General features: G+C 38.6%; 1 protein-coding gene across 1 annotated transcript in view; it reads left to right on the forward strand.

Annotated features, from left to right (window-relative positions):
* znf704 (zinc finger protein 704) overlaps positions 1–12,410 on the forward strand; it is a gene marked incomplete at both ends in the record, with an annotated part of 53,500 nt that overhangs the window by 3,951 nt on the left and 37,139 nt on the right. The window contains one exon of the mRNA XM_079259157.1: positions 1,313–1,500. Within this exon, the coding sequence (XP_079115283.1) occupies positions 1,313–1,500 (188 nt within the window). The remainder of the gene's footprint in view (positions 1–1,312; positions 1,501–12,410) is intronic.

Consider the following 12,410-nt stretch of genomic DNA (forward strand, 5'->3'; position numbering starts at 1 on the left):
CACACGGCGTTTTGTGCATCACAAAGCATTGAGGATAATTTTGAGACTTGCCTGAACAATTTTTTTTTAAATCTCAAAAATTCAGTTAATAGTGCTTTCTAGAGTTAGGATTAATCATGTTACAGTCCTTTTAGATAAGGATAAAAATATTAGGCTGTAATTAGGCTGTGCATTGTATCACAAATGGCCGTGTTTGTGAAAAGTTTGGTCTATTTTTTGCTCATGAGAAAACTGTATTTTTATTTTTTTTTTTGTGGAAAACCTCATAATGCCAGCATCTACAAGAGCCAAGAAAAACATCTCTGTTTTGTAACTGACCACTGTGCATTTTTGGGTTTATTCAGAATGTTTAGATAAGACCATTTTAGCCAAAGAATCTGGAAATCTTTCTAAAATCATACTTTCCCTCCTCATTTGAAAAAAAATAACAAAGTATTTTTAGTATTTAGGATACAAACCTCATTTAAATATCTTTATTAACCCTTTATGGGGCAAGTGGCTATTTTTGATCACTTTGTTTTCTTTCATATTCAGCATGAAACTTTTTTTTTTGTTGATGTAACATCAGAGTGGAGGTTGTAGTACATTTCAGAAGGACAATTTTAAATTAAAATTTCTAATTTCAAGGTAGTTCATTGAGTGCCCTATACAGGGTTAAAGGTGTCCCTGAAAATGTGTAAAAATCTTTGACATTAGACAGATGAACATTAGGGGTGAGAAAATGGAATGGAAATATCGGAAATCTGGATTTTTTTTTTTTTTTTGCTTCACAATTTTAAAATAGATTTTTTTTGTTAAAATAAAACCCTTTTTTTTTTCCAACAAATAAAAAATAATCTCTATTAAAATTGTTGTCATTTTTATTGTTTTTGTTGATCTTTTTACTTGTCTTCTTGGGCATTATAGCAGCAGAATGATGATTGGCTACTGTGTTGTTTTTTGCTAATAGAACTCAAGAAAAATGACGAGCAAAAAAAAAAAGTTTTGTACATTTATTTTGTTTTTAATCTACAAAAATGAGCAATATTGAAGAATTGTGAGAACCGCATGTTAAACTGAATCAGCACCCAAAAAATCAGACTTGAATGGAATCGGGACAAAAGCATATCGTCAAAGCCCTAATGAACCTACTACTTCTTCCACTTAGTTCTTTATCTTATTAATGTTACTTGACACATTCATTACTCTGGGCCTATAATGTTCATTGTGTCCATATTGTGCACAATATTTCAACCGTTCTTGTGTCGTGCTGTGTTTTTGTGGGATGCTTTTTCTGGATGTTAACTTAATGACTTTTTCCGTCTCCTCACAGCAGAGCTTCAGCAATGGAGCCGCAGACAGCCATAAGGTGGAGGGCGGTTGCCTTAGCCCAGAAGCAGCGGAGGAGCAGCGGTTAGTGGATGGCAAGCGTGTTAGCCGTGACCCCGATACCCGATCAGTGTCGCTGCTCGAGCAGAAACGCAAAGTGGTTTCCTCCAGCATCGATGTCCCACATGCCAGGTAGGACCCTGTGTGTTAGAGCGTGTGTGTTTGTCTGTGTAATCATGACAATTCCCTGACAGTGAGTGTCTGATTCTCCTCCTAGAGGGAGTTTGGCACAAATTCATATATGCAAAGTTCACAGAGAGTTTATGACACAGATATGTCATCTCACAAATGGGACATAGTATTTATGTGTGTTGACATCCTATTTTTCATTTTACCCTGGAAGCAATTTTGGCAGCACATTGATTACAATATTATTTGACAGGTATCCACTTTTAATCAATTACATACACATTTAGTCACATTGCATCCCTCTTGATATACTGAACATCACTTATGCTGATCTTTAGTTTAGTTTAGATTACGCCTTTTTTCTTTTTTTTTTTAACTTGTGATGAATATTAAGAATTAAGTAGATTATTAAGAATGATAATAATAAGAATAAAAAATAGTTGTATTAAGAATCTCGCTTTTGGAACAATCCCATTATTTTGCTGTAAATTGCAGAAACGATCGTGTGTGGTTACTTTAATGAAGTGTCCCTGGTGGTTTTCTGAATTGTAAAAGTGCAAGTCAGATTCAAGGCTTCAAGTTCCATCTAGCATGGTAATTCTCATTGTTTACCCTCCTGAATGTCTTTCCTGTTTCCCAGCAAAGGCACTTTGAACTTATTGACAACCGCCTCCTTATAGCCAGCATGGATCACTCTAATATGCTTAAAATCTGTGCAGGAAACCATGAAGGCCATGCTTCCATGTAATTATGGTTCATAACCGGTTTGATCCTGCAATTTGCACCACAGATTCTTTTACAACTGGGAACAATTATTGCATGATGTTGCATTAGCTGTCCCTTCACTCACTCAGTGGCTCTCGGCACACTACATACACAAATATTATTTTTAGCTGGTGAGCATTATCAGCAACTGAACCCAGTCCACATCGGGACAGTCTTACATTAATAAGCAGTCTTGCGCAGAAATGAAGTACCGTTATATAAAGAAAAAAACAAACATTCTTTACTATTAAATGTAAAACATGAATATCCTGTAAAACAGAGCAATGTTATTGAACAGCACTGTTTATCACTTGCAGCTGGAGGAGTTCAATCGATGGTAACTTGCTGAAAAGTACAGTAATGTCTGCAGCTTCATCACTACATCCTGAGCTATTGCTTAAATTTAATGGTTATTTGCTGATTGATTCGACCCCTTCTTGTTGCCCATTAAGAGGAAAAGTCTTGGTTTTAATTTAATCTATCACATGGATTAGACAGAAGTTGTGCACCTGTCCCGCCGTAATTGCCTTCTTGCATATGGATTGCAATAATATTGATATTTATATAGTCATAGTGGATGGCTTATTGATTATTTGTGAGCTGGGCCAAGTTCAGCTTGTTGCCTCAGCTTAGAGATGGACGCTTTGCAAGCCAACTCCTTATTTATGCCCCTAATGAAACTATTTTAACAGCAAGATGCCCGCGAAGAGGATCCCGTAACCTATAATTTAACTTGCGTCCAATAATGTTCGTGCAACAAATGAGAGAACTCAAACCTTTCAAAAAGTGTGACACACATCCATAAAAACACAAACTTTTAAGTGGATTTTAGTCTGTATAAAAAATACAAAAAAAAAAATGATGTCATTTGGGTTTTACTGTGTTAACTCAGCATCCATTTATATGAAAAAAGTTCATCTTTTTCAATTTCAGGAAGTTATAATAACAATAAAAATATAAATAAAAAAAATATATTTATCCTTAATCGCTCTCAAGATTATAGAAATACACATAACCACTCTTCTTTACAGTGTTGCTTCAGTTCAATGAGGTTTACAGGCATTCATTCAAGCACAGCTCTTTTAAGGTCCCATCACAGTATTTCTGTCAAGTGGAGGTCAGGACTCTGACTGGACCATTGCTACACCTTATTTTCTGTTTTTTCCCCCAGCCTATCTGTTGTAGATTTGCCGCTGTGCAGGGGATTGTTGTCCTGTTCCATAACACAATTTCAGCCATTTTTTGGCTGTTGGACAAATAGCCTCACATTAGACTCTAGAATGGAGTACACAGAGGAGTTCATAGCAGTAGCTGCAAATTGCCAGTCTTTGGTCGCAAGATAAGTCCAGATTTTCACCCCTAAATGGCATGTGCTTTTGCTGACAAGCTGTTTGGTTTTTACCAAATATACTGCTGCGCATTTTGACAAAGCCTGTTTGGTCTCACTGGTCTAAAGGACATTGTCTCATGAGGATTGTGGTTTGTTCAGATGCAACTTTGCAAACTTTAGCTGTTTGATCCTGACAACTTTTGCAAACAAGCCACATTTATTCATTTATTTCTATTTGTGCTTCTGTCAACTTAACAGGGTACCTATTAATGCTTGTCTAGTCTCTTCAGTTTCTCTTGCGTGTGTTACCTGTTGGATTTGGTGGGATGTCCACTTCTGGAAAGATTGGCAGTTATCACACACACACACACACACCTCGTGCAAATAATTCTTCTGACTTGAAAATGATTGGCATAATGTTTGGAAATGACCTTATAAGTGTCCCACAGAGTGACCACAACTGCTTGCTAGAGACATATCTGCTGACTGATCCCTCATCAAGAACAAAGCAGGAGAACTTCCAGCTCATTGATTGGCAAGGACTGAAAGTGGACGTTGTGCAGCAATAAGTTTCTGCAGTCTTGGGATTTATGTTTGTATTTTGTTCTTGTAGCAGTGCTCGCACCTGCTGACATTCACTCAATGAAGTGAGTTTAATTTGCTGCAACGGGCCACGACTTTACTTCCAATTCATGTGGCTAGTATGGGTGTACAAGGTGTCAACTTCCAGTCTTCAAGGGCCAGAATCCTGCAGCTTTTTGTTGTCTGCATGCTCCAACACACCTGACCGAAATTAATGAATTAATGAAAGTTCTTAAATTTTTTTAGATTGTCACAGTTTGGAGGGAAGCAGGACACAGGGGTTGGAAGTAAGTAAACCTGTAGCAAAACTCTCCTTTTCTCCATAATCAAGTGTCATTATTATAGATTAGAAATCAGTGTTTCTTTGGGTTTTTGTAGATGTTAAAAGCTTCACTGACCTCCCCTCTTAACATGTTTTTTGTTCCAGATGTCTTCTAAACTAAAGTTCATTGAGTCCATCGCTTTTTAACATCATTGGCTTTTTTATGTGTTAATGAAATGTCCAACTACAGAAACTTGACATCTAATTATTTTGTGTATTGCACTTTAAAGCCTGGTACTCTAAATCCAAAGATCTATTGTGCTTGTCTAGTGCTAATCAAAGTAAATGTGAAACCAGACTTCAGAAAAATCCATTTTCAGCCTTATTTATAAAGTGTTCTTGTACAATCAAGAACGCAAAAAGTTCATTGTCGCCACGTCGTAGGAGTATGACTGAGCGCTTCAAGATCCCTTTAGTGACCTCTTCAGCTCACAGCATCGTTATTGCCACAAGATTAAGATCCATGGCTCTCATCCCCTGCACACCTGCAGCCGATTTTCAGCTTTCTTTCAGTGCTGGGGGAGAAATGGTGTCGCCCCTGACCACAAAGCAAGGTTTATCTGTAATATAGACAAGGGGGAAACAACATGCTCAGAGGAAAGGGAGCTGCAGGAGTTGTGGGAAAGGGGTGAGTGAGGGATGTATACATGTATGTAGTGGAGGAAAAGACGGTAAAGGAGAGAGTAAAGATAACAGAGAGAAGAGGCTTGAGGATTTCTTTCTTTTTTACATCACCAACTCTCCAGAGAAGTCTGACCTTGAGGTTGTTAATTGCTCTCTGAAAAATTCCCTCTCTGCTGGTGATTTACCGAGAAAATGTCTGGCTGTTTGATGGCTCGCCAGATCTTGCAACCCAGAATACAATGGGTTTCTTACCTTAGTGGCAGCCAGTAAAGTACTTCGTCTGCAATCATTGCAAAAACTAGAGGATAAATGACAGTGTGCTACATACGTGTTAGACCTTAGGGGGTTTTGTGTTGCAACATTTCACGACTCTGTCAGCTGGTCCATCTCTCATTCCTCTATCGAATATTTGTTTACTCCACACTATTGTGCTTGCATTTTGGTAGATCTTTCTCTGGAAATCAATTAGGGTCATTAAATGATTGACCTGTTTGTTTGTTTTTTCTTTTGCTTTGCTTAAACTTTCAAAAACCCAAAGAAATTATTTCCTTTAATGAAACTTTTTTCCCTCTTTTAATCTGCTGTACAGTGGGATACACTCTCTACAGCAAGTTCTGATTAGTTTATGCCACATTTGATTTTGTGTAATGCTGAAGTATCAGACTGTGGTCTTAGCCGGCTGCTGGGCCTGCTCCTTGCTTTAATGGCTTATGTTTTCTCCCTGCAGGAAACGGTCAATTGTAACAAGAGCTGCTGGGGCAGACTTGTGGAAACGAGTGGTTTGCCTTTTGACAAATAACATTCTAGAGACTAATTGCTAGCAGGGGAAGTGAAGTATAACCGTAGTTGAAGGGGAAATCTAAAGAGGGCTTTGCTTATTATTGCAAAACTTCAAAACAACACTTCTGAGGGTTTAAATCCTCCCCTTTTTCAGACTACCAGCTGCTTGCACTCCTTCTCCGTTGTGACCCCAACTTACTTACATTTCGTTCAGTGACTTGATTCCTCTGTGGCCCTCTGTGGTCTTGTTTTTTAAAGTTTTTATTCTTTTTTTATTCAATATAAAAGCTCAACGCTGGCATATTTTAATTATGGCACAGAACACGATTTTTCATTGTTGTAAACTGATACAAGAGTGTGTTGGGGCTGGGTGAGTGTTTTTTGCTTTAGAGCCAACTTTGATGCCAAAACAAAACAATTTGTTATTTTTATTTGTATTGTTGATCAGTGTGTCTGCAGAGCAGGCAGTTCAGCATGCCGAGCCAACCATGTGCTTCGCTCTTGGAGCACGGTGCAACAGCCAAGTCAGACATGGAGCAACGCCAGTTACACAAAGGGGCCCAGAGGAACCGTCAAATTATCATTTCTTTTAATAAAGTGGCATGTCTCATATTCTGCATGTTTTTCCCCTTTGCTCATGGTTTTGCTCGCCTCTGTAGTCATTTCCCGCCTCTTGGACCGCGGATGCAACTGTTAGGTCTACTCCTTCTTGTTACCGTCTGTGGCGAAGGAGTGCATTTACATTTCACAATAAGAGTAAGGAGGGGTGGACGGGCTGTGTGCAAGGGAACATTGTGGATTCCAAAAGGAGTGAGTAGTGAAAAAAAAGTAAGGAATAGAGTGAGGCAAGCGCTGTGGGTTTGCCAAAGAAAACTGTTTTTCTGGTTTGGATGCCAGTGGAGTCGAGAAACCATGAGATTACCATCTGAAAAGACAGCTCCCATAATCTGTCTCTGTGTAGCTCTTTCCATCTCCCTCATCTTCCCCACACAACAACACACATGACTGAACCACTGTGCTGAGTCAAATATTTAAGTATTCTGACGTTTAACTACACATGGCTAAAAATAAGACATTTGCTGGTAATTTTGTGAAATGGACATTGCCAAACATTTGCAACTGAGCATTCCTGTTTTTTGAGCCATAACTGGCCCCTATGTTCGAAATGTTGTGTGATTTATGATAATGACTTCAGCAGGCTGTGTTGTGAGAAGGAAGCTGCTTTTATTACTTTCTTATTAAGGCAAACAAATAGTAAAGGGGAAAAAAATTAGAATACCACATTAGAATGAAATGAGTGTGAACATTGTGCTTGAGAATTTACCAAACCTTTACACAATGTAAATTAGTCCTTTTGATATGTTGTTGACTATAAAGCAGTGATCAACACCTTAATAATGACCTGGGGGCTCATTTGAAGTACTGCAGCTTTCATACTGAAAGATGGCGTACGATTATAAATGGGAAATTACGTATGCCCAAAAACATTCAGATACCATTAACCTGAGCTTACGCTTGTTCCTGTGCATGTTTACTTGATACATCCCACCTGACTTGTGAGCAAGACCACCTGAACCTGCACACAATACCACCCAGCAGATTATATGAAGCATCAAAAAATCTAAGTTAATGTAAAAATAAGGAAAGCTGCACATCAGTGTAGCGCTGCAGTTTCAGGAGGAAGGCACAAGTCTGACCTCATCCAGACCAACGCTGAGCTGGAATCCAAGAGAAACTTGGGGAGATTAGTAGGGGTGGGATTTAAAAACATAAATTAATGTAATTAATTAAAGACGTTGTGATTAAATTAACATGAATTAATTAAAATCATATAGGATAACAATTTTCCACCCAAAAAGCCACTTTTTTTATTTAAAGGGATTTTATTGGATGACTAAATAAAATAATAGACACAGACGTCAATACTGTAAATATAGTCTCTTTCAAATGAGAAGGGGGGTGCATTGAGTACACGTCCTCATGGCAGGTTCAAAATGTTTTTGTCAGTTTGCAGAATTGCACACAGTTATTTTTGAAGATCCCAACATGTGCGAGGAGCGTGGCACATGGAACATTTTTATGTGTTCAGCGTTTGTACATGAGGCCACACACCTTTTCTTTCTAACGCAGGTATGATAGACGCTTTGCAAAGTAGTAGAGCGAGTCAGAAAATCTGAAAGATTAATCTAAGCTGAGGTTGGAAGGAAGGGATTTCTATAGATGCATGTGATTAGTCAGACTGACCTGATCTCAGAAAGGCTTCATCATAGTTGCTGTTATGCAAACAAAGCCTTTTGGACCTTTTCCACAAGCAACTATCCTAACACCACTCCTCCTGGTTTGTAGGTGTTTTCACCGGGATCTTCCCGGGCTGAATAGACTTTTTTTTTTTTTTTTTTTAGCACCTACTCTGTTGGGGTTGTAATGGTGCAGAGTCAGACCAAAAGTGTTATGTGTTTAGTTTTCAGGCCACTATTAGCCAGAGTTTGATGTCACAGGATAAATCATGAGAGCAACTCCCGATAACAACTTTGGGTTGGCTTTTCGAACAACAGCCTCTCTGGAAGGCAACCACATGTTGTCATGTTTCAAAAAGAGTTCAGTAATCTCTTCAAATTATTGTCAATGTTAGGCAACCAGTATAAATGTGCTTACATCAGAGTGGTATTATATAGTCCTCTTCAAGGTTGCTAACTATCACAGGAATCAATATATTATCAGCCCTGCTCTTTTGTTCTTTGAGTTTCTTTTTCAAGTATTTGATAACATGAGTTCTCCTCAGTAGTCAAATGGAGTAAAGGTCTTCCAACTCTGTCTGAAAGTTGGTGCTATTGACAAAAACCTTGAAGCAAGGCGTTTAATTGGGTTCTGTTTATCTGTAATCATTGGAAGTACGTTTGTTCAGTGCTTGAAAGCCACCTAAGCTGATGCTGAAACTCTGATCTTAGACACAGTTGAGCGTTAATGGATCCATCCTACCCTATTGTTTAACTTCAGATTTATCAAGCACAGACTAATCAAAGGCAAAGCCTTCCTTCTTCGGCAATACTTGTGGCCCAGATTGAGTCGGTCAAGCAGCTCAGTCAACAAGCTCCTAAGAAAACAACAACTTGTGATGCTGCCAGAGTGAGCCAAGTTGATATTTGTATGCAAATTGGGTCTTTTAATTAAAAGACTATTGGTCTGAGTGGGAGAGTGTTAAACCATAGATTAGTGAATAAATTCACTGTGATCTTTTGCCAAAGTATTGCACCTTGGTAAGTGTTCATAGGCACAATGTGTGTGTGTGTGTATAATTAATGTGATCTCCATCCAGGGTTTACATTGTCTTAAAAGCCAGAAACTTTAGAGAAATTGCTAATTAACAGGCGTACATCTGGCTAGCTAATTCCATCATAACTTATGAAGAATAGGAAAAATCTGAGGACATTAGTGCCTCCATGTGTGGTGTTTATCTAATTAGTATAATCTACAGTAAAGGCGCTCGCTGCTGATGACTAGTGGTGGAGGAGCCCTCTCATTATGTCCAGCATTCATTTTGAAGCCATCAGCAAAAATCTATTTGCAGTTATTGATGTCGTAAATAAACATAATGCATCTCCTCTGGAGTCTGAACACTCTTGACTGTCAGGGGAGCGTGACTAAATGAGTCAATGTGACAGCGCCGATGTTCAAAGCAACAGATGAGCCTTCCAGAAAATGCCACAAACATGCTAATTTGCCCTACATTGCTGTTTTTGTTTTATAAGGTAGTTTAGTGTTCAATCCTTCATTCCGACTATCTATAATGCATAGTGTAGGGCCTGAGAGCCCGTCTTTATGTGTCAGTGGCATCTGCAGACCCCTCCACGGGCCCGCAGCTTTAATGGACTGATGGTCCAGGCTGCTGCATGAAAAGGAAAGCTCTTATTGATTCCATTGATGGATGTGCATTATGGTCATCTACGGCACATAAGAGATGGTACTAATTGATGACTGTGTCAAGTGTCTCAGATTGTGTCCAAACAGAAACGCTAATTAGCAGATGAAGGTACATCTTTCACTGAGCGTCCACTTGATTAAAAGTTAATAACTTTATCTAGACTGACCCGTAAATTTAGCGGGCAGACTCCTCTTTTGAGACCACCCCCACCGCCATCTTTTAAAGTCAAGTGGAATTGGACAGAAATAGAAGTTGTAAATTCTATAAATTACCACCTGGTGATGTACAGAGCCTAATTTAGTTGGAGTACATCAACGAAAAGAGAGGTGTGACAAGTACAGCCATTGAGCTACAGAATGTAAAGTAACTTCGTGTCAGTGTTCGCGAACGGGAGCCTTTCAAACCCAAACGACAAGGCTGACATTCACTAAAACAAGTGGAAGCCCAGCGATAAGACTCCACTTTTAGATTACACAACAGATAAGACAATTGTTATGAGAGGCTGATGTATCATATTACCATTTCAATCTAATCTTATCATACATGATGCATCTTTTTTGGAATAAACAGCGTTGCTAAAATTGCATTTGCTGTTGATCCTTCGCTGGATTCTCTTAAATAAACAAAGACACCCACATGTATGCTTTACTGTAATTTTAGAGATTTTATGTTACTGGTGTTGTTCTGGTCTTTACTTGGTTTTGCCCTTAATCACGTTTGTTATTTTGTCAATGTGTCATCACAGCAGTTACCTTTTTATATAAAAAAAAAAAAAGAAAGAAGAAGCAAAATAGTTGTTTTTCAATTACTGAATTCAACAAATGTCTTAACTTTGTCACAGATAAGAGAACATGCTGGATTTATGTCACGTTGTGTATTGAACCAGATAACTGAAATATGACCAGCAGAATGATTGACAAATATGGGAACTCATTTGACCGTAGAAAGACTTCAATTCTTTGTCTTCATTAACCAACTACTAGTTCCTTTTTATAAAGCAAGTCAGCCATTTCTGCCAAATAAATAAGCAAATTATTTTATATAAAGTTTTGCCTTTCCTTTGTGGCCTCATTTCTATCTGTTTTTTTCTTCTGCCAATGTTAGTTTTATGCTTTTGTGCTCTGGACTAAACACACATGTCATAAAACACAGATTGTGAGTAGAAAATTCCCAGGTTTGCAAATCTAATTGTTCAGCACCTCCTGCATAATGTAGTGTTTATACTGCCATCGTGACCCAGACAAAGTTTTGGTTTGGGGCAAAGACATTGTGACACAACAGGGAGGTGACATGCTTTTCAAGTCTAACGTAGTAAAAAAAACAAACCCAGCCCTGCAGAGTTTGTGCCCCCGCAATCCTTCCCTCTCTCACCGCATTATTTCTAATTATGGCCATCAATTTTGATGCTCCATCGACCTGTCTGCTTTAAATTATTGATAACTGTCAGGCTGACAGGTTTTATTAATTAAAATGAAGATGTACTAATTAAGAGCACGCCATGAGAGTGTCATAATTGTAGCCCCTTTTTAATTTGAGTGTCACACACCAGTTTTATCGCAGTTTAGCAGTGGGTTCTGTGTGACAGAACGGTAGGAAGGGGGAACCTAATGTGACACATGGTAGTTGTGTACGTGTGTTTCATTACACGCCCATAATTTCAACTCTTTTCTTTTGTTATATTCATTTTTCAGCTTTTTCATCTTATTCATTTCTTCTCTTATGACACTGAGTTAGAACTGAGATTATTTTGAAGACGGGCCCTATTGCGGCTAAATGTCCAACGCCATTATCTACTTAGCCGCTGCAGGCTAAACACGGGAGATATTGATGACGCGCAAAGATGTATGTTCTCCTTATTGCGTTTGTTTATTTTTATAATTACTTTAAATAAATTACAATGTACAAACAATATGCAGAGCAAAAACATCTAACTGTGGTCAACAAAAAGTTCACTCCCGAGCTCACCCCACTTCTGCATTCTCACAGCCAAAACGATGCGCTCAGGTGAGTACAACTATTTGTAATGTGTGCGTTCACACCCAAAGTGACACCCTCCACCCAAGTGCCAATCAAGCCTGCACACATCAGCATATTCGCAGACATTCATGATTTATACTATGGCTCCTACATTCCGGCCCCTAATTATTCTACAGATTAATTACATCACTATAACATGTAGGAGACAAACTCATTAACAAAGTAACATTTCATGATCAAATAACTACATACATAAATAGATAATACAGACCCATTAATCAAATCTGTGAAAGTTTACATCCAAGTCCTTCCATGTAAGCAAATGTCCACATCAACACAATATCTCAACATCTGCTTGAGTACATACTCTCATGAGTCCTCTGCTTCTTGAAGAAGACAGACCTTCGTGATAGGTCTGTCCAGGTAGTTTGTTTTGGTCTTAATGTGAACTTGTCGCACAAGTCCCTTTTTATCATGAACCACCTGAATCACCTTTCCAATCATCCATGAGTTTCGAGGAGCAGAGTCATCCACAATAGCAACAATGCCCCCTGGAATGAAATTACGTCTGGTGGTCTGCCATTTCTGACGCTCCTGCAGTTGAGGCAAGT

This window comes from Telmatherina bonti (assembly GCF_933228915.1).
Source record: "Telmatherina bonti genome assembly, chromosome: 19".
Taxonomy (NCBI): Eukaryota; Metazoa; Chordata; class Actinopteri; order Atheriniformes; family Telmatherinidae; genus Telmatherina; species Telmatherina bonti.